Source organism: Ranitomeya variabilis, chromosome 1 (assembly GCF_051348905.1).
Source record: "Ranitomeya variabilis isolate aRanVar5 chromosome 1, aRanVar5.hap1, whole genome shotgun sequence".
Lineage (NCBI taxonomy): Eukaryota > Metazoa > Chordata > Amphibia > Anura > Dendrobatidae > Ranitomeya > Ranitomeya variabilis.
The window spans coordinates 104,617,167-104,640,326 of NC_135232.1; the positions used below are offsets into that span (position 1 = coordinate 104,617,167).

A 23,160-nucleotide genomic window follows, 5' to 3' on the forward strand; every position below is an offset into this window, starting at 1 on the left:
AAATACTCACCCGGTCCCTCGTTGGCTGTCGGTGCTTCCTGGTCTGGCCGCGGCTTCCACTGTATGCGGTCACATGGGGCCGCTCAATTACAGTCATGAATAGGCGGCTCCACCCCTATGGGAGGTGGAGCCACATATTCATGACTCTAATCGTCGGCCCCACGTGACCGCATACAGTAGAAGGCAGGAAGGCAGGACAGGAAGCCGCGACAGCCAACGAGGGACCGGGTGAGTATTTTCTGAACAGCGGGGGGGGCGCACAGGGGGTGGGGGTGCGCACAGGGGGTGGGAGGGCGGCGGACACATAGATCTTTCTTTTAAAGACTATTATTCATATTTTCTCTGCAGCAAACGCTGCTGCAGGGAACATATGAATCGCGGATTCAGCACCAGTGGGGGGGACAGCGCTTACTGTAGCGCTGTCTCCTGCACACCACACGGACTGCAAACGGAGAAGGTCCGTGTGTGGTCCGTGTTTTACACGGACCCATTGACTTTAATGGGTCCGTGTAATACGTGCGCTCCCACGAACACTGACATGTCTCCGTGTTTGGCACACGGAGACACGGTCCGCAAAAAATCAATGACATCTGCACAGATGCATTGATTTTAATGGGTCTACGTGTGTCAGTGTCTCCGGTACGTGAGGAAACTGTCACCTCACGTACCGGAGCCACTGACGTGTGAAACCGGCCTTACATGGACATTTCTGCTAACAGATGGCGGACCTGAGTGAGGACATGTTTTTTTGAGGGTTTAATATACCTGTTTATTGATGGCATTTTCGGGTACAGAACATTTTGAATCAGTTCACATTTATCCTGTGCTCTACACTGAGCATAAACATCAGTGTTTACATCTATATCTGCAAAAAAACAAGATTATCAGATGAAACCTGCACGGGATCCATTCAATAATGAGGAAGCAGAGATACTCTGGACTCTGTCTTGCTTCTGTTGGGCAGTGTCCTCCTTTTCAGAGGCGCACAAAACTGTGGTCGACCGTACTTTTATACACTTTCATGCACGCTTAAAAGTAGGACACCACTGGATCAAAGGTCAGATGGCGTCCACAGTGTCTCCACCTGACTCATTATAGAGAATCCTCTGCCGGGGGTTTGGTCTAAATCACATATTTCAGAGATTTACATGGAAACCCCAGTGTAAGGGCTAAGCGTAAAGCGCAGGATAAATGTGCACCGAGCCTTATTGCGATCTGTGAGAGATGAAATTAACAATTCAACAGCAGGTCAAGAAAGTTTTATTATTTTTTTACGCCATTCCTCATGCTATAGAAGTGATTAGGTGACTATATTCTGCGAATCGGTGCGATACCAGGTTTATATTTTTTTAATGTTTGGCTGCTATCACACACTAAAAAAAACTTTTTTTTACAAAAAAAAGTTTTTGCATTGCCATATTTGAGAGCTATAATTTTTCAATATTTCTGCCAACAAGTTTTCATTTTTATTGGTACCATATTTTTGATTACTTTCTATTCAGACTTTTGGGCTGCAGAAAGAAAAATAACCAACAATTCAGAGATTGTTTTTTTTTATGCCATTCACTGCGTGGTAAACGGGATAAGGCAGCTTTATTCTTCGGGTCAGTACAATTACAGCGATGTCACACTTATATCATTTTTTTTATGTTTTCTGCTTCCATCCAGTAACAACTATTTTATTAAAAAAATAGTGTGTTGCATCGCTATATTCTAAGAGCTATAGCTTTTTTTATTTTTCCACTGATGGGGCCATGTGGTGTCTTTTTTTGAAAAACAAGATGATGTTTTCAGAGAAACTATTTTAATTTACATTTGACTTTTTGATCTCGTCTTATTCCACTTTCATTGGCGGTATGATGAAAAAGCATAGTTTTCTGCCACGCTTTTTTTCTATGATGTTCATTGTAGGGGTTAAATAGTGTGACAGTCTTATAGGTCGGGTCATTCTAGATGTGGTGATACCAAATCCAGTGGCATGCGAAAGTATTCACCCCCTTTGCTTTTTACCTATTTTGTTAGAATACAGCCTGCGTCTAAATATTTTGGTAATCCGATTACAACAGCGTTAAATAATCTAAGTTGGTGGAGTGAAATGAGAAAATATAGGCATAAATTAAGTTTATGGGCTCAAATAACTGAAAATTGGCATGTGCAATATATTCACCCCTTTTGCTATGAAGCCCCTAAAAATGTCTGGTGAAAGAAACCTTCATAAGTCACATGCTTAGTGAGAGGCAGTCCACCTGTGTGCAATCTAAGTGTCACATGGTCTGGTAGTATTACACACCTTTTCTGAAAGTCCACAGAAACTCCAACACCATTAAGCGAGAGGCACCACTGACCAAACAACACCATGAAGACCAAGGAGATCTCCAAACAAGTCAGGGACAAAGTAGTTGAGAAGTACAAGTCAGGGTTGGGTTATAAAAAAAATATCCCAATCTCTGATGATCCCCCGGAGCGCTATCAAATCCATTCTCATCAAATGGATAGAGCATGGTACCACAGCAAACCTGCCAAGAGAGGGCCACCCACCAAAACTCTTAGCCCGGGCAAGAAGGGCATTAATCAGAGAGGCAGCACAGAGATCAAAGGTAACCCTGAAGGAGCTGCAGAGTTCCTAAGCAGAGACTGGAATATCTGTCCATATGACCACATTAAGCCGTACACTCCATAAAGGATAACCTTTATGGAAAAATGGCCATAAAAAATCCTTTACTTACACACAGGAGTTTGTCAAAAGACATGTGGGAGACTTCCCAAATATATGGAGGAAGGTGCTGTGGTCAGATGAGACCAAAATTGAACTTTTTGGCCACCAAGGTAAACGGTATGTGTGGCGTGAAACCAACACAGCTCATCACCCCAAGAACACCATCTCCACAGTGAAACATGGTGGTGACAGCATCATGCTGAGTGGATGATTTTCGGCAGCAGGGACAGGGAAAACCGTTTGAGCCGAGGGGAAGATGGATGGTGAGAAATACAGGGATATTCTTGAGCAAAGCCTGCCTGTTTTAGTCTGTCAGTGATTTGAGACTGGGACTGAGTTTCACCTTCCAACAACACAATGACCCAAAGCATACTGCTAAAGCAACACTTCAGTGGTTTAAGGGGAGACATGTAAATGTTTTGGATTGGTCTAGTCAAAGCCCAGACCTTAACCGAACTGAGAATCTGTGGTCAGACTTGAAGATTGCTCTTCAACCGAGGAAACCATCTAAGGAGCAGGAGCAGTTTTGCCTTGAGAAATGGGCAATTATCCTAGTGACAAGGCTCCTAGAAACATATGCAAAACAAGTTGCCACAAAAGAAGGCTCTACAAAGTACTGACATTAGGGGGTGAATAGTTTTGCACACAGAAGTTTTCAGTTATTTTGTCCTATTTGTTTTTGCTTCACAAAAAATAGAAAAAACAAATGTTCACAGTTGTAAGCATTTTCTTTACATGAACTGATTTGTAGATTGTAATCTCTCACGAGCAGGGTCGTCTTATTTTGCTTTAATTATTGTATTATTGTTAATGTTGCTACTTATGACTTGTGTACGAACTGCTAAACTGTAAAGCGCTGTGGAATATGTTGGTGCTATATAAAAAAAGATTATTATTATTATTATTATTAACTGATGCAAACCCTAAAAAAAACAGTGCATTTCCAAGATGTGAGATAGCAAAACACGAAAAATGCCAAAGGGAGTGAATATTTTTGCAAGTCACTGTATGTGTATTAGTTTATTTTTGTTTTGAGACCTGTGATATTGCACAGGCAGCTAGCCTGTTAGATCCTGCCCATGAGTGGGTCTAACAGGCCACTACACCTGGAACACCAGGAGGTCATTGTTTGACCTCCAGGTGCAATGACAACTATTGGATCCTCGTGATTTTGTTGCAGGGGTGCTGATGGAGGTGACAGATGAAGCCCTCTCTCACAACCTTCTAAATGCCTCAATCACTATCGATCATGGCATGTGGATGGTTAATCTGCCAGGGGCGGTGTGGGCACCGGCTGTTACCGCAGTCAGCTAAGCCGAGCTGTTGGTGGTGATCGTGCGGGGAAGTGGTGATATTTCAGCACCTCTCGCCAATCACAGTGTTTGGTTATTCAGATTGACTGACCAATGACAGCAAATAGAGCGCTGAAATGGGTCCTCTCATCTGTAGCTGTGCCGGTCAGCTGTCAGTGACTGCTGCCGGCAATGAGATGTCACTGTGTGTTTTCACACAGTGACAGTTTAATTCCATGAGGGGTAATAGAACGTTATGATGCAGGAAGTGACACCAGCTCATGACGTACTATACCCATCGTTGGTTGTTAAGGGGTTATTGAAGAAAAGATGATAATCTGTGTAGAACTGATAAGAAATGGAGTAACTCTATACACCTACCTTAGTTTGATCTGAGATCGCACCTCTCCGTGCTCTATCTGGATTAGTTCATTGTAGCAAGAAATCATACTATAATTCTCCATAAATCTCTGAAAAACATATTTAATATATCTGTTAATCCATAGGTGAAGTTTATATTTCATACGTCTCATACTATTGTTTCGTTGAGAGATAAAAAGTGAAAGAGGTGGCTAACAGCACCAACCATTCAGAGTGGTACACAACCAAGCTGCCTTCCACTTTCTAGATACAAGTTGTGATATTTAGAAAGAGGGCTGATAGCTGATGAAGGGGTTACAGAAACCTTTGATTGCTCCAATTTGCAGGGTATTAACTTAGCACTTACTAATTTAAAGGGTCAGTAAAACTAGAGTAACCCTTGTAATATATGCCCTTTCAGGCCATATGTATGTTATGGTGTCTCCTACCCAGAACCCCCATATAAGCCAGAGCAGATAATAGCCACAGTAAAAAGCCACTCTTGCACTGGAGAACTCATGTAAGTAATTACATGGCCACCCATTTATTTGATTTGCGCAATGTGCAATCACATTTCTCCTGCAGTAGACACAACTTCTGGACCCTACTCAGCCAACATGGGCAGTCAACCCTGCAAACTGCTACTGCAGACTTCCTACAAAACATACAAAATGTAAAATGATAAGCATCTGCCACCTGCTGTATGCAGTCATTGCCATATACATAGATTTATACTTGTGTATTCAAAAATGACACAATACTTACTCTAGTGAACCCAGCATGGAGAAGAGGGAGGACGGACATTTCTTCCTGATCGGGTCCCCTGAGACAAAACAAAGATATTATTGTCATAATTTTCATATCCCAGATATTTTCCCAATTGTTCTTTTATTGCAGCATTTGAATTAGATTTTGTAGATTTGAAGTCCCAAAAGATTGCATCCTTTTGCATTTCAGAATAATTTGGGGGCATACTGAATATCTGGCGACACTAACAGGCTACATTTAATTGAATAAGCATAAATACAAAAGTAAAAGCAATCCATTTCCATTTTCTCTATAAGAAAACAATGAGTCTCTTCTCAGATACACAAAATAAGAAATTAAATTGTAGAGAATTTTGAAAAAAGTGGACAATGAGCAGATAGATTGTATTTTCAATCTTGGAAAAAGCTATTAGAAACTGATTGGAACCATGTAAATCCATTAGTAAACCAATGTAAGCCAATGATCTCCAAATGCTAGGGCTCCTAAAGCTTTAAAGTGTTCACCCATCAGTTTATATGTATTAAAACTTACATAAAATATTGGGTAACTTTGTAAATTTGGTGCATTACTATCTTGTACTGATCCCAAGTTACATCCTCTAATATAGTCAAAAGCAGCATTTACAATTCTGCTAGTTGTCACGGAAAACAATCAAAACATTTGTCAACAGACTATCTCTGTGACCACCACCTATCACAAGCTTGAAGGTGTTATATAAAAGCTGTTATTAAATTTGCTGGTATGTATTTCTCACGTCACATGCTTAATCTTTAATGGCCGGCTCAGGCAGTGACAAACCGCCTCAGTATTCAGGTTGTCCACATGCTCGCTGTTACTAGCACTTCGTTGGAGTCTGCCCTATCACAAGCGTGCCTTCTGATATACTGAGGTCTGCTACAGTGGGTACGGAAAAGTATTCAGACCCCTTTAAATTTTTCACTCTTTGTTTCATTACAGTTATTTGGTAAATTCAAAAAAAGTTCATTTTTTTTCTCATTAATGTGCACTCTGCACCCTATCTTGATTGAAAAAAAAACAGAAATGTAGTAGCGCTTCCTGTCTTAGCAGTGGATACTGCAGACTTCCACACAGTGCGCTGCCACACAGATCTCCTATATCCAGTGACTGATGAAGGTCAGGTATTGACCGAAACATCTCATTTATTTCTGCAAATTCTTCACTCAATAAATATGGACTATAATTAAATCTATAACTTAGAACAGTAAAGATAGGTAATGCACTTTATTTACAAAGTAGTTTGAAAGGACTTCCAGATTCGGAAAATAAATACTGTCCTTGGTATTATACATTCTTCTAACATTTATAATTATAATATAATTATAAATGTATATGTATATATATATATATATATATACATACACACACGTGGTCAAAATTGTTGGTACCCCTCGTTTAATGACGGAAAACCCCACAATGGTCACAGAAATAACTTGAATCTGACAAAAGTAATAATAAATTAAAAATCTATTAAAATGAACAAATGAAAGTCGGACATTGCTTTTCAACCATGCTTCCACAGAATTAAAAAAACTCATGAAATAGGCCTGGACAGAAATGATGAATGAAAATGAAAGAAATTACTGCTGCACCTCTCGACAGGTATTTTGGCCCACTCCTCAAGAGCAAACTGGTCCAGTTGTCTCGTGTTTGAAGGTTGCCTTTTTCAGACGGCATGTTTCAGCTCTTTCCAAAGATGCTCAATATGGTTTAGGCTCATAGAAGGCCACTTCCCGAACAGTCCAATGTTTTCCTCTTAGCCATTCTTGGGTGTTTTTAGCTGTGTGTTTTGGGTCATCATGACCCATGACCTGAGACTGAGACCAAGCTTTCTGACACTGGGCAGCACATTTCTCTCCAATATATATATATATATATATATATATATATATATATATATATATATATATATATCTACTATATAGTTGTCTAAGGGTCACTTCCGTCTGTCTGTCTTTCCTTCTGTCTGTCTGTCACGGATATTCATTGGTTGCGGCCTCTGTCTGTCATGGAATCCAAGTCGCTGATTGGTCGTGGCAAAACGCCCACGACCTTTGCCACGACCAATCAGCGATGGGCACAGTCCGGCGGCAAAATGGCAGCTCTTTCCTCCCCGCAGTCAGTGCCCACTCCATACTCCCCTCCAAGAGCCCTCAAACAGGGTTAATGCCAGCGTTACCGGAGTGTGGTGCAACGCACTCCGGTTACGCAGCTATTAACCCTGTGTGACCAAATTTTTACTATTGATTCTGCGTATGCAGCATCAATAGTAAAAAGATCTAATGTTACAAATAAGAATAATAAAAAAAAAAGATTATTCTCACCCTCCGACGTGGCCCGCTGTCCTCGGCAGTGCAAGCGGCAGGTTCCGGTGCCAAGGATGCTATGCTAGAAGAACCTTCCATGACGTCACGGTCATGTGACCGCGACGTCATCACAGGTCCTGCGCTCATACCAACCCTGGGACCGGAAGCTGCCGCGTGCACCGCACACAGGCGCCAGGAGTTCAAGGGGCCTTCAGAAGGTGAGTATATGTTTATTTTTTTATTTTAAGTCTTTTTTAACCACGCATATAGTGCCCACATTGCTATATACTATGTGGGCTGTGTTACATACTGCGTGGGCTCTGTTATATACTACATCTCTGTGCTATATACTAACGTGGCTATGTTATATACTGCATGGCTGCTATATACTGCGTGGGCTGTGTTATATATTACGTGGCCAGTGTTATATACTGCGGGGGCTGTGCTATATACTGCGTGGCCAGTGTTATATACTACGATGCCTGTGTTATATACTGCGTGGCTGCTATATACTGCGTGGGCTGTGTTATATAGTACGTGGGCTGTGTTATATACTGCGTGGCCACTGTTATATACTGCGTGACCTGTATTAACGCAGCGGGTATTCTACAATATTTATGTATGTATGTATATAGCAGCCACATAGTATATAGCACAGGCCACGTAGTATTTGTCTGCTATATACTACATGGCTCCTATATATTACATGGCTGGCCTGTGCTATATACTATGTGGCTGCTATATACATACATACATATTCTAGAATACCCAATGCGTTAGAATCGGGCCACCATCTAGTATATATATATATATATATATATATATATATACTGTATATATATATATATATATATATATATATATATATATATATATGTATGTATGTGTATATATATATATATATATATATAAAATATTAATATATTTACTATATTTTTATATATACATATAGAACTTTGATACATTTTCATTAATAAATGAAAGTCGCCATTGATAAACAACAAGCAGAGATCTTCTGGAATTGATATAGAATTAATATTGGAAAGTGTGTGTAAATTAGCTATTTCCCAAAAGAGAACTATCTTACCAGTTAATATTTGACCATTTAGCAAGTCTCTTTTTTTCTGCTTGAGTTACAGCTAATTTGCATGCTTGTTTTCCCATGAAGCATTGCCAATAAACCTTCATGCAGAGCCATTGCCTCCTTCCCTTTCAAAGTTTCGGAAGACAGATTTCAACATCCTGATTCACTGAAAGGCAAATGTCTCTTAATGAATCAGGTAAGTAGCAAAGTGGCATGTGCCTCCCAGGAGGTTTACTCTAGTCCCTGCTGGAGTAAGGTTTGTGGCGTACCAAATGCAAGCACCCGTCTTGGCCCAGTTCTGTACACTTTGTCGAATCTAGGCAAAAATGGTGTGAAATAGCCAAAAGTCACAAAATTTTAGCGTAGCTTCCAGTTGCACCAAAATCTTGCGATTTTTCAAATATTTTTATGCCCAAATTCATGGGTAAAATCCTTGATGAATCAATGCCTATAATTTACAATTCATATAGGTTAAACAATGCATACAGGTGCTTCTCACAAAATTAGAATATCATCAAAAAGTTAATTTATTTCAGTTCTTCAATACAAAAAGTGAAACTCATATTATATAGAGTCATTACAAACAGAGTGATTTATTTCAAGTGTTTATTTCTGTTAATGTTCATGATTATGGCTTACAGCCATTGAAAACACAAAGGTCATTATCTCAGTAAATTAGAATAAGTAACAAAAAACACCTGCAAAAGGATTCCTGCAAAAGGATTCCAAAGCATTTAAAAAGGTTCCTTAGCCTGTTTCAGTAGGCTCCACAATCATGGGGAAGACTGCTGACTTGACAGATGTCCAGAAGGCAGTCATTGACACACTCCACAAGGAGGGTAAGCCACAAAAGGTCATTGCTAAAGAAGCTGGCTGTTCAAGTGCTGTATTAAAGCATATTAATGGAAAGTTGAGTGGAAGGAAAAAGTGTGGTAGAAAAAGGTGCACAAGCAACCGGATAACCGCAGCCTTGTTAAGAAAAGGCCATTCACAAATTTGGGGGAGATTCACAAGGAGTGGACTGCTGCTGGAGTCATTGCTTCAAGAGCCATCACACACAGACGTATCCAGGACATGGGCTACAAGTGTCGCATTCCTTGTGTCAAGCCAATCATAATCAATAGAAGATGCCAGAAGTGTCTTACCTGGGCCAAGGAGAAAAAGAACTGGACTGTTGCTCAGTGGTCCAAGGTGTTGTTTTCAGATTAAAGTAAATGTTGCATTTCATTTGGAAATCAAGTTCTCAGAATCTGGTGTAAGAGTGGAGAGGCACCCAATCCAAGCTGCTTGAGGTCTAGTGTGAAGTTTCCACAATCAGTGATAGTTTGGGGAGCCATGTCATCTGCTGGTGTAGGTCCACTGTGTTTTATCATGACCAAAGTTAGCGCAGCCATCCACCAGGAAATTTTAGAGCATTTCTTGCTTCCCTCTGCCGACGAGCTTTTTGGAGATGGAAATTTCATTCTCCAGCAGTACTTGGCACTTGTGCACACTGCCAAAAGTACTAATATCTGGTTTAAAAACAACAGTATCACTGTGCTTGATTGGCCAGCAAACTCGCCTGACCTTAACCCCAATCTATGTGATATTGTCAAGAGGAAGATGATCAAACAATGCAGACGAGCTGAAGGCTGCTATCAAAGCAACCTGGGCTTCCATAACACCTCAGCATGCCACGCCGCATTGATGTAGTAATTGATGCAAAAGGAGCCCCGACCAAGTATTGAGTGAATTTACTGAACATACATTTTAGTAAGCCAACATTTCGGATTTTAAAATAATTTTTCAAGCTGGTGTTATAAAGTATTCTAATTTACTGAGATAACGACTTTTTGGTGTTCGTTGGCTGTAAGCCATAATCATCAACATTAACAGAAATAAGCACTTGAAATAGATCACTCTGTTTGTAATGACTCTTTATAATATATGAGTTTCACTTTTTGTATTGAAGTACTGAAATAAATTAACTTTTTGATGATATTCAAATTCTGTGAGAAGCATCTGTATATGTAACCTTTGAAAATGATATTTAAAGGCAGATATTTATCACATACAATTGAACACCTTCACCTGGGGATAAGCCCTATTTATTTTGGAGACAGATTATGTAGGTGAATTGATAAAAATTAAGATTGAAAACTGCATTTTAGTAACTTACACACGTGGAACCACGGCCAGAATTGTAGAGTGCTCTGATGGCTTGGTGGCTCGTATTGACCTGAGAAGAACAGTAAAAAGTATGAAATATTGAGAAAGAAGAATGCAGACTAATGACTGGTACACATGGTGATAATAGCGAACATAATTTTTAAACAGATATATACCGTATTTTTCGGACTAAAAAATTCACTTTTTTCCTTCAAAAATGTGGAGGAAAATGGGGAGTGCGTCTTATAGTTTGGGTGTACCAGATCTGGCTGTGGTGGGGAGGTCGGGGAGTGGCAACAGTGAGGCAGCGGGTCACAGAAGCAGGAGACGGCTGCTGAGGCTTACTCCTGTGCCCACTGCTAAAGAGAAATGAATATTCACTGCATTCCACAACCATGGCATGGAGGGCAATGAATATTTATTTCTATTTAATAGTGGAGCGCCCCCAGACGCAGGGCCGCGGGGTACTCGGTACCGGGCCTCTCGGTCTCAGTTCTGGGGTTGCCACGGTGGCTAGACCCGGTCCGTGACCCTGCTAAGGGGCGTCCAATGAAAGGTGTAAGTGGTGGTGCGTGGTGCAAGTCGCGTTGAATAACGAGGACACAGAGTTGCAGTCTCTTTACCTCTTTACTGAAGGCTTCAAGGTCCTCAATCCAGAGTACGATTAACAGGGCTGTCTGAGACCGGCCGGTCCGATGGCACCTCCAGAGTTCCCTTTGCAGGTGGAAATCTGTGCCTACCTTCTAGCACCTGTGTGTTGTAGTACTTCCCTGCTGAGCACCACGGGATAGTCCTCACAACTGTTGTGTCTATTTCTGATGTTCTTTCCCACAACTGATGTCTGTTCTGATGTTCTTCTCCGTCCCCCAGATGATATGGATAGGACGCACCCGTATGACGGGTAGGCCTGGAGTTCTTCCGGGACCCTAGTGACGCCCCTCTCCCACAGTTGCCCCCTATGTCTGCTTAGGTGATTTAGGTGAGACAGCCAACCTATAATTAACTGTCCTGCCATTGGTTTGAAGTAATGCTTGGAGCTTGATACTTCCTCGGAGTTCCGGCCACCGGCTACGCGCCTCAGTAGGATGTTGCCTCGGTCTTACAGCACGACTCCTACTGGTGTTATCTCCTTTTTGCTTTGATCTTGTTTCTCAGTCTCCACAATAAACCTCGCTTCTTGTCCTTTCTTGAGATACCGACGCGATGTAGTGCAGTCGTGGTTCCTTAACGTTCTTTCCTGTTCGCTAGGCCTCTGTCAGGATCTCACCCCTGACAGGGACCCCCCTGAATCTTCCCCTGCAACACCCTCTGCCATAGGATGTTGCCTGGTTCCAACCCAGTCAGCTTCTCTCTAACTTTCTATCCAGCCCCCAGTTTTACCAGATTGTGAGGAGTGGCCTAATACATAGCGCCCTTAGCTCCCCCTGGAGGCCAGACTATGAAGTGTATTGGTGTCTGTGATACCTGGTCAGGTGAACTCCTTCAGTGCCATCAGACGTACCATCACTCCCCTTAGCGGCGGAGCATCAGTACTGCAATGACCATGACTCTGGGGCACTGCACTAGCATCCTGTTATGATTAGCCCTCATCCCCGTCCTGGTATGCATGACCCCATCCTTATCCTGGTATGTTTGGCCCACAACCCCATACTTGTATGCATGACCCCATCTGAAAACATTAAAAAAACAAACCATTACACTTATCTTCCTGCACTCCCTCGCAGAGTCTTGTTCTGATGCAAGCAGCAGCTTTACACTTGTAAGCAGTGCATGGCAGGGTCATCATGCGCTACTTGCAAGCCAAAGGGCAGCTGCCGGAATACTCACTGCTCTGCATTCCGGGACTGAATGCGTGGAGAGCAGTGAGTATTCATTGCTCCTTAATAGCGAGCTCAGTGTCAGCCGGAGCTTTCCTGCATCTGCCGGCGGGCACATGTGCCGCTACTAAAGGGAATGAATATTCACCGCATTCCATACCCATTCTTTGCAGTCAGAATTAGCGTTCTGGCTAGGGTTGGGGTTAGGGTTAGTGTTGGTGCTAGGGTTGGGGTTAGAACTAGGGTTAGGGCTAGGGCTAGGGTTGGGGCTAGGGTTAGGGTTGGGCTTAGAGCTAGGGTTAAGGTTGGGTTAGGGTTGGGGCTAGGGTTGTGTTGGAGTTAGGGTTCTGTTGAGGTTGCGGTTGTGGTGTTGGGGTTAGGATTGGGGTTAGGGTTGGGGTTAAGGTTGTGTTGGGGATACAGTTGTGTTGGGGATATGGTTGTGCTGAGGATATGGTTCTGTTGGGGTTACGTTTAGGGTGTTGGGGTTAGGGTGGTGTTCGAGTTGGGGTTAGGGCTGTGGTTAGAGTTATGGTTTTGGTTAGGGTTGGGATTAGGGCTGTGTTAGGGTTGGAGTTAGAATTGGAGGGTTTCCACTGTTTAGGTACATCAGGGCTCTCTAAACACGACGCGGCGCCCGCCTTTTATTCCAGCCAATTTTGCATTCAAAAAGTCAAACGGTGCTCCTTCGCCTTCTGAGCCCTGTCATGCGCCCAAACAGTGGCTTTCCCCCACATACGAGGTATCAGCGTACTCAAGAGAATTTGCACAACAACATTTTGTGATCCATTTTCTCCTGATACCCTTGTGAAAATAAAAAGTTAGGTTCCAAAGTAAATTTTTTGAGAAAAAAGTGTTCATTTTTTCCTTCCATATTACTTTAGTTCTCGTGAAGCACCTGAAGGGTTCATAAACTTCTTGAATGTGGTTTTGAGCACCTTGAGGAGTGCAGTTTTTAGAATGGTGTCACTTTGGGGTATTTTTTGTCATATTGATCCACCAAACATACTTCAAATGTGAGGTGGTCCCTAAAAAATCTAAAAAATGGTTTTGTAAATTATGTTGGAAAAATGAGAAATCACAGGTCAACTTTTAACCCTTATAGCTTCCTAACAAAACAAAGTTATGTTTCCAAAATTGTGCTGATGTAAAGTAGACATGTGGGAAATGTTATTTATTAACTATTTTGTGCGATATGACTCTCTTTTTTAAGGGCACAAAAATTGAAAGTTTGAAAATTGCTAAATTTTCTAAATTTTTGCCAAATTTTCATTTTTTTCATAAATACTTGCAAGTCATATCGAAGAAATTTTACCACTAACATTGAGTACAATGCGTCACGAAAAAATAGTCTCAGAATCAGTGAGATCTGTTGAAGCGTTCTAGTGCTTTAACCTCATAAAGTGACAGTGGTCAGAATAGTAAAAATTGGCTTGGTCATTAAGGACAAAATTGGCTCTGTCACTAAGGGGTTAAGCATTTTTGCTGCAGATTTCACCCATACTAACGAGTGGGGAAAACACATAAAAAACACATGTATTTTATGCTGCGTTTTTCCTGTCAACACATAAGTATTTGTAGCAGTCTTTCCTACTGTAAATAGTGAACGTGTTATCCTTCAGTCAGCTGACAAAAAACATGGACCCTTGAGTATGGGCTTAGATATAATCTGTCTCTGATATTTTCATACATTTAGAGACTTAAAAATTAAAAACAAACTTCTAAATGTTGTAACTTCATGCTATGAAGAACAATACTGGGTGCATAAAAGCTCATGAAATAACATGAAAGGAAATCTGTCAGCAGGTTTTTGCTACCTCATCTGAGAGCAGCATTGTGTGGGCAAAGAGAAGCTGCTTCCAATGATGTGTCACTTAGATTAGGGTGCAGCAGTTGTGACACACTCAGAGTTCTTAGATTTAGCAATGTAGAACAGCTGAGAAAGCCTACCCCACCCACACAAGGCTCTTTATGTACATAGTCTATTGACAGTGAGCTGCTTATCACAGGAGGGGCGGGGTCAGACCAGTGCTCACATGGGAATCTAGTCACAGCAATGATAATGTCCCAGTGATAAAACCTTCACTGACAGTAAACAGCATCACACAGTCTGATAACTGACACATCGTTGAAATCTGTGTTTTAACCTCTACCTCATGCTGTTCTCATATTACATAGCAAAACCTGCTGACAGATTCACTTTAAAAAGTCCCCTGACTTACCTGCATACAGCCTCAGCATCAAGGTATCTGGGGTATCTGTGGTCTATGACAATGATTTCATGGTGTTTATCGAGGAAGCACTCGAGTGCTGATTCTGGCGTACACGCAATATTACACCGGTACCCAGCTCGATCACAAGCCCACCAGAACCCATCGCTCTGACTATCTTCTTTAGCAAATACTAGCAGCACCTAAGCAAGAAATAATAGAGCACATAACAATAATTGCTATGGATCACAAATCAGCTTTTACAGTGGCATTTACAAGTTTGGCACCCCTGGTCAAAATTACTGTTGTTAATGTTATTGTGAGCAGTTAAGCAAGTTGAAAATGAAATGATCTCTAAAATGCCTAAAGTTAAAGATGACACACCTCCATTGTATTTTAGTAAAAAAAAAATAAAAAAAAAAAAATATATATATATATATACACTGCTCCAAAAAAATAAAGGGAACACTAAAATACCACATCCTAGATATCACTGAATGAAATATTCCAGTTGTAAATCTTTATTAATTACATAGAGGAATGTGTTGAGAACAATAAAACCTAAAAATTATCAACGTAAATCACAACTAATATCCCACCGAGGTATGGAGTTGGAATGATGCTCAAAATCAAAGTGGAAAATGAAGTTACAGGCTGATCCAACTTCAGTGGAAATGCCTCAAGACAAGGAAATTATGCTCAGTAGTGTGTGTGGCCTCCATGTCTCCTGATGAGGTGGTGGATGGTCTCCTGAGGGATCTCCTCCCAGACCTGGACTAAAGCATCCGCCAACTCCTGGACAGTCTGTGGTGCAATGTGACATTGGTGGATGTTGCAAGACATGATGTCCCAGATGTGTTCAAGCTTAGCTTTAATGCCTTAATCTTGCAGGAACTGCTGACACACTCCAGCCACATGAGGTCTGGTATTGTCCTGCATTAGGAGGAACCCAGGGCCAACCGCACCAGCATATGGTCTCACAAGGGGTCTGAGGATCTCATCTCTTGTACCCCAGAAGAAGGCACTGTTGCCAAAACGCGCATTGGGGTGGGTGTCTCCATGGCTGTACAGGTAAACCCCTTGGCTTTAATTGTACTTTTCACCAATGACTTCAGGTCCAGTACTTTGTTGTTTTGATGGCTTTTAGCCCTTCTGTATTCTGTACGCAATTAATGTTTCACCACATGTGGTCTCTATATTGTTATTGCATTCATGACCTGTTTGTCCTATTGACTTGGCCTGGGTTTTCTTGCAATTTGCTAATCTGTTTTACCACCGTGGTTGCATCTTTTGGTTTACCATTATCCTGTCCCTGTTTTATTTTTAAATATGCATAATTTGTTGTGTAACAATAAAGTTTAATATGGTTAGTACCTAGTAGCAACCCCTTTTGCAAGTATCGCAGCTTGTAAGCTCTTTTTGTAGCCAGCCAAGAGTCTTTCAATTCTGGCTTGAGGGATTTTCATATATTATTCCTTGGAAAATTCTTCCAGTTCAGTGTGATTCCTGGATTGTCCTGCATGCACTGCTATTTTGAGGAGTAGCCACAGCTTTTCAATGATGTTCAGATCAGGGACTGTGAGGGCCATTGTAAAACCTTTAGGTTGCACCTTTTGAGGTTTTTTTTATTTTGGATTTTGACATGTGTTTAGGATCATTATCCATTTGTAGAAGCCATCTTCTTTTCAACTTTTTTACAGATGGTGTTATGTTTGCATCAAAAAATTTGTTGAAATTTCTTTCAATCCATTCTTCCCTCTACCCGTGAAATGTTCTCTGTGCCATTTGCTGCAACACAACCCCAAAGCATGATTGATTCACCCCCATGCTTTATCGTTGGTGAGATGCTCTTTTCCTGAAATTCTGTGAACTTTTTTCTCCACACATTCCTTTGATCATTGTGTCCAAAGAGTTCTATTTTAACCTCATTAGTCCATAAAACTTGTTTCCAAAATGCATCAGGCTTGCTCAGATGTGGTTTTGCATACGTCTCATGCTGAATTTTATGATGAGGGCACAGGAGAGGTTTTCTTCTGATGACTCTTTCATGAAGGCCATATTTGTGCAGGTGTCTCTGAACAGTAGAACAATGTACCATTGTCATGTCGGACGCTGTTCAGACCAGGTCGTTCGACAGACAGCGGTAATTCCGCTTTTGACCACTATGTGCTCATTGGCGTCGGCTAGATTTTATCTAGCTGGTCCGGGGTTAATTTACCTGATGCTCGGATTGGAAGCTGGGCCATGCCCATTGCCTTTAAATAGTTCTCCTGAACATTGGGCGTCGCCGATTATAGCTTCTGTCTTGTGCGTTGCTAGCAGCTCTCACTGACATTTTGCTGGGTCTTCCAGACGTTATCTTAACCTTCACTATTCATAACCCAGCCTATTTTTGCCTTAATGACCTTGCCGTTTTTTGCAATTCTGACCAGTGTCCCTTTATGAGGTAATAACTCAGGAACGCTTCAACGGATCCTAGCGATTCTGAGATTGTTTTTTCGTGACATATTGGGCTTCATGATAGTGGTAAATTTAGGTCGATAATTTCTGAGTTTATTTGTGAAAAAAATGGAAATTTAGCGAAAATTTTGAAAATTTTGCAATTTTCACATTTTGAATTTTTATTCTGTTAAACCAGAGAGTTATGTGACACAAAATAGTTAATAAATAACATTTCCCACATGTCTACTTTACATCACCATAATTATGGAAACAAATTTTTTTTTGCTAGGAAGTTATAAGGGTTAAAATTTGACCAGTGATTTTTCATTTTTACAACAAAATTTACAAAACCATTTTTTTTAGGGACCACCTCACATTTGAAGTCAGTTTGAGGGTTCTATATGGCTGAAAATACCCAAAAGTGACACCATTCTAAAAACTCCACCCCTCAAGGTGCTCAAAACCACATTCAAGAAGTTTATTAACCCTTCAGGTGTTTCACAGCAGCAGAAGCAACATGGAAGGAATAAATTAACATTTAACTTTTTAGTCACAAAAATGATCTTTTCGCAACAATTTTTTTATTTTCCCAAGGGTAAAAGGAGAAACTGGACCACGAACGTTGTTGTCCAATTTGTCCTGAGTACGCTGATACCTCATATGTGGGGGTAAACCACTGTTTGGGCGCACGGCAGGGCTCGGAAGGAAAGGAGCGCCATTTGACTTTTTGAATGAAAAATTGGCTCCAATCTTTAGCGGACACCATGTCGCGTTTGGAGAGCCCCCGTGTGCCTAAACATTGGAGCACCCCCACAAGTGACCCCATTTTGGAAACTAGACCCCCCAAGGAACTTATCTAGAAGCATAGTGAGCACTTTAAAGCCCCAGGTGCTTCACAAATTAATCCGTAAAAATGAAAAAGTACTTTTTTTTCACACAAAATTTATTTTAGCCTCAATTTTTTCATTTTCACATGGGCAACAGGATAAAATGGATCCTAAAATTTGTTGGGCAATTTCTCCTAAGTACGCCGATACCTCATATGTGGGGGTAAACCACTGTTTGGGTGCACGGCAAGGCTCGGAAGGGAAGGCGCGCCATTTGACTTTTTGAATGGAAAATTAGCTCCAATCGTTAGCGGACACCATGTCGCGTTTGGAGAGCCCCTGTGTGCCTAAACATTGGAGCTCCCCTACAAGTGACCCCATTTTGGAAACTAGACCCCCCAAGGAACTTATCTAGAAGCATAGTGAGCACTTTGAACCCTCAGGTGCTTCACAAATTGATCCGTAAAAATGAAAAAGTACTTTTTTTTCACACAAAATTTATTTTAGCCTCAATTTTTTCATTTTCACATGGGCAACAGGATAAAATGGATCCTAAAATTTGTTGGGCAATTTCTCCTGAGTACGCCGATACCTCATATGTGGGGGTAAACCACTGTTTGGGTGCACGGCAAGGCTCGGAAGGGAAGGCGCGCCATTTGACTTTTTGAATGGAAAATTAGCTCCAATCGTTAGCGGACACCATGTCGCGTTTGGAGAGCCCCAGTGTGCCTAAACATTGGAGCTCCCCTACAAGTGACCCCATTTTGGAAACTAGACCCCCCAAGGAACTTATCTAGATGCATAGTGAGCACTTAAAACCCCCAGGTGCTTCACAGAAGTTTATAACGCAGAGCCATGAAAATAAAAAAATATTTTTCTTTCCTCAAAAATGATCTTTTCGCAACAATTTTTTAATTTTCCCAAGGGTAATAGGAGAAATTGGACCACAAATGTTGTTGTCCAGTTTGTCCTGAGTACGATGATACCCCATATGTGGGGGTAAACCACTGTTTGGGCGCGCGGCAGGGCTCGGAAGGGAAGGCACGCCATTTGGCTTTTTGAATGGAAAATTAGCTTCAATCATTAGCGGACACCATGTCGCGTTTGGAGAGCCCCTGTGTGCCTAAACATTGGAGCTCCCGCACAAGTGACCCCATTTTGGAATCTAGACCTCCCAAGGAACTAATCTAGATTCATAGTGAGCACTTTGAACCCCCAAGTGCTTCACAGAAGTTTATAACGCAGAGCCATGAAAATAAAAAATAATTTTTCTTTTCTCAAAAATGATTTTTTAGCCCACAATTTTTTTTTTCCCAAGGGTAACAGGAGAAATTGGACCCCAAAAGTTGTTGTCCAGTTTCTCCTGAGTACGCTGATACCCCATATGTGGGGGTAAGCCACTGTTTTGGCACACGTCGGGGTTTGGAAGGGAAGTAGTGACGTTTTGAAATGCAGACTTTGATGGAATGCTCTGCGGGCGTCACGTTGCGTTTGCAGAGCCCCTGATGTGCCTAAACAGTAGGAACTCCCCACAAGTGACCCCACTTTGGAAACTAGACCCCCAAGGGAACTTATCTAGATGTGTGGTGAGCACTTTGAACCCCCAAGTGCTTCACAGAAGTTTATAACGCAGAGACGTGAAAATAATAAATGTGTTTTCTTTCCTCAAAAATATTTTTTTAGCCCAGAATTTTTTAATTTTCCCAAGGGTAACAGGAGAAATTTGACCACAAAAGTTGTTGTCCAGTTTCTCCTGAGTACGCTGATACCCCATATGTGGGGGTAAACCACTGTTTGGGCACATGCCGGGACTCGGAAGGGAAGTAGTGACGATTTGGAATGCAGACTTTGATGAAATGGTCTGCGGGCATCATGTTACGTTTGCAGAGCCCCTGATGTGCCTAAACAGTAGAAACCCCCCACAAGTGACCCCATTTTGGAAACTAGACCCCCAAGGGAACTTATCTAGATGTGTGGTGAGCACTTTGAACCCCCAAGTGCTTCACAGAAGTTTATAACGCAGAGCCGTGAAAATAATAAATCATTTTTCTGTCCTCAAAAAAGATGTTTTAGCAAGCAATTTTTTATTTTCACAAGGGTAGCAGGAGAAATTGGACCCCAATATTTGTTGCTCAGTTTGTTGTGAGTACGCTGGTACCCCATATGTGGGGGTAAACCACTGTTTGGGCGCACGTTAGGGCTCGGAAGGGAAGTAGTGACATTTGAAATGCAGACTTTGATGGAATGGTCTGCGGGCGTCACGTTGCATTTGCAGAGCCCCTGATGTGCCTAAACAGTAGAAACACCCCATAAGTGACCCGATTTTGGAAACTAGACCCCCAAAGAACTTATCTAGATGTGTGGTGAGCACGTTCAACCCCCAAGTGCTTCACAGAAGTTTACAACGCAGAGCCGTGAAAATAAAAAATCATTTTTCTGTCCTCAAAAAAGATGTTTTAGCAAGCAATTTTTTATTTTCACAAGGGTAGCAGGAGAAATTGGACCCCAATATTTGTTGCCCAGTTTGTTGTGAGTACTCTGGTACCCCATATGTGGGGGTAAACCACTTTTTGGGCGCACGTCAGGGCTTGGAAGGGAAGTAGTGACATTTGAAATGCAGACTTTGATGGAATGGTCTGCAGGTGTCACGTTGCATTTGCAGAGCCCCTGATGTGCCTAAACAGTAGAAACACCCCACAAGTGACCCCATTTTGGAAACTATACCCCCGAAGGAACTTATCTAGATGTGTGGTGAGCACTTTGAACCCCCAAGTGCTTCTCAGAAGTTTATAACGCAGAGCCGTGAAAATAAAAAATAATTGTTCTTTCCTCAAAAATTATGTTTTAGCAAGTAATTTTTTATTTTTGCAAGGGTAATAGGAGAAATTGGACCCCAACAGTTGTTGCCCAGTTTGTCCTGAGTACGCTGGTACCCCATATGTGGGGGTAAACCACTGTTTGGGCGCACGTCGGGGCTTGGAAGGGAGGGAGCACCATTTGACTTTTTGAAAGCAAGATTGGCTGGAATCAATGGTGGTGCCATGTTGCGTTTGGAGACCCCTGATGTGCCCAAACAGTGGAAACCCCTCAATTCTAACTTCAACACTAACCCCAACACACCCCTAACCCTAATCCCAACTGTAGCCCTAACCCTAATCACAACCCTAACCCCAACACACCCGTAACACTAATCCTAACCCTAATCCCAACCCTAACCCTAATCCCAACCCTAACCACAACTGTAACCCCAACACACTCCTAACCCTATCCGTAAGCCTAACCACAAGCCTAATCTTAACCCTATTTCCAACCCTAGCCCTAATTCCAACCCTAACTCTAATTCCAACCCTAACCCTAAGGCTATGTGCCCACGTTGCGGATTCGTGTGAGATTTTTCCGCACGATTTTTGAAAAATCTGCAGGTAAAAGGCACTGCGTTTTACCTGCGGATTTACAGCGGATTTCCAGTGTTTTTTTGTGCGAATTTCACCTGCGGATTCCTATTGAGGAACCGGTGTAAAACGCTGCGGAAACCGCACAAAGAATTGACATGCTGCGGAAAATACAACGCAGCGTTTCCGCACGGAATTTTCCGCACCATGGGCACAGCGGATTTGGTTTTCCATAGGTGTACATGGTACTGTAAACCTGATGGAAAACTGCTACGAATTCGCAGCAGCCAATCCACTGCGGATCCGCGGCCAATCCGCTGCGGATCCGCGGCCAATCCGCTGCGGATCCGCAGCCAAATCCGCACTGTGTGCACATGCCCTAACCCTAACCCTACCCCTAACCCTAACCCTAACCCTACCCCTAACCCTAACCCTTGTTCTAACCCTAGTTCTAACCCTAGTTCTAACCCTAACCCTAGTGGAAAAAGAAAAAAAAAATATTTTCTTTTTTTTATTATTTTGCCTACCTATGGGGGTGATAAAGGGGGGGGGTCAGTTACTATTTTTTTTATTTTGATCACTGTGAGGTTTTATCACAGTGATCAAAATGTACATGGAACGAATCTGCCGGCTGGCACTGCGCATGCGCCCGCCATCTTGGAAGATGGCGGCGCCCAGCGAGGAGACGTACGGACACCGGGAGGATCGGTAAGTATGAAGGGGTGGTGGGGGGGTGGATCGGAGCACAGGGGGGGTGATCGGAGCACAGGGGGGGTGGATCCGAGCAAGGAGGGAGCAGACAGGAGGACGGGGGAGCGGGCAGGCGGACGGAGGGGACCGGACCACATAACGGAGGACTGGGGGGGCGATCGGTGGCGGTGGGGGGGGCAGATCAGGTTTTCCAGCCATGGCCGATGATATTGCAGCATCGGCCATGGCTGGATTGTAATATTTCACCGTTTTTTGGGGTGAAATATTACAAATCGCTCTGATTGGCAGTTTCACTTTCAACAGCCAATCAGAGCGATCGTAGCCACGAGGGGGTGAAGCCACCCCCCCCCTGGGCTGAAGCACCACTCCCCCTGTCCCTGCAGATCGGGTGAAATTGGAGTTAACCCTTTCACCCGATCTGCAGGGACGCGATCATTCCATGACGCATACGCTGCGTCTCAGGTCGGATTGGCACCAACTTTCATGACGCAGCGTATGCGTCAAAGGTCGGGAAGGGGTTAACTGCCATTTCTTATCTACATTTCAAACTAAGGAAATGGCAACTTGAAAATGCTTTGCTATCTTCTTATAGCCTTTTCCTGCTTTGGGTGCCTCCATGATTTTCATTTTCAGAGTGCTAGGCAGCTGCTTAGAAGAACCCATGGCTGCTGTTTTTTGGCACAAGGTTAGAGGAGGCTGGGTTTTTATAAAGCTGGGAAATTGATATCACCTGTCCTTCCATAACAGTGATAGTGAACAAGCCGTAACCCTAACAGGCTAATTAAGGTATGAAACCTTGATCAAAGTTATCTTAGCACACAAATCTCTCAAACTTTTGCATTGGTACATTTTCCTTTTTGTAATTTTTAAAATGAAAAAGATTTAAAAAATATACTGTACATTTCCCCCCCAAATATACAAAGGAAAGGTGTCATCTTTAACTTTAACCCTTTTAGAGATCATTTCATTTTCAACTTGTTTAACTATTCACAATAACAGTAATTTTGACCAGGAATGCCCAAACTTTTACATACCACTGTATATTGTGAATAATTTTGGGGATAAAATC

General features: G+C 42.2%; 1 protein-coding gene across 3 annotated transcripts in view; it reads right to left on the bottom strand.

The window, feature by feature from the left end:
- Positions 1-23,160, bottom strand: part of PDE8B (phosphodiesterase 8B) — a 339,284-nt gene that overhangs the window by 77,072 nt on the left and 239,052 nt on the right. For all 3 annotated transcript variants that reach the window (XM_077287159.1, XM_077287149.1, XM_077287140.1), the window contains exons 3-6: positions 14,732-14,922; positions 10,703-10,762; positions 5,134-5,191; positions 4,390-4,478 (exon numbers count right to left, since the gene is read on the bottom strand). In XM_077287159.1, the coding sequence (XP_077143274.1) occupies positions 4,390-4,478; positions 5,134-5,191; positions 10,703-10,762; positions 14,732-14,922 (398 nt within the window). The remainder of the gene's footprint in view (positions 1-4,389; positions 4,479-5,133; positions 5,192-10,702; positions 10,763-14,731; positions 14,923-23,160) is intronic.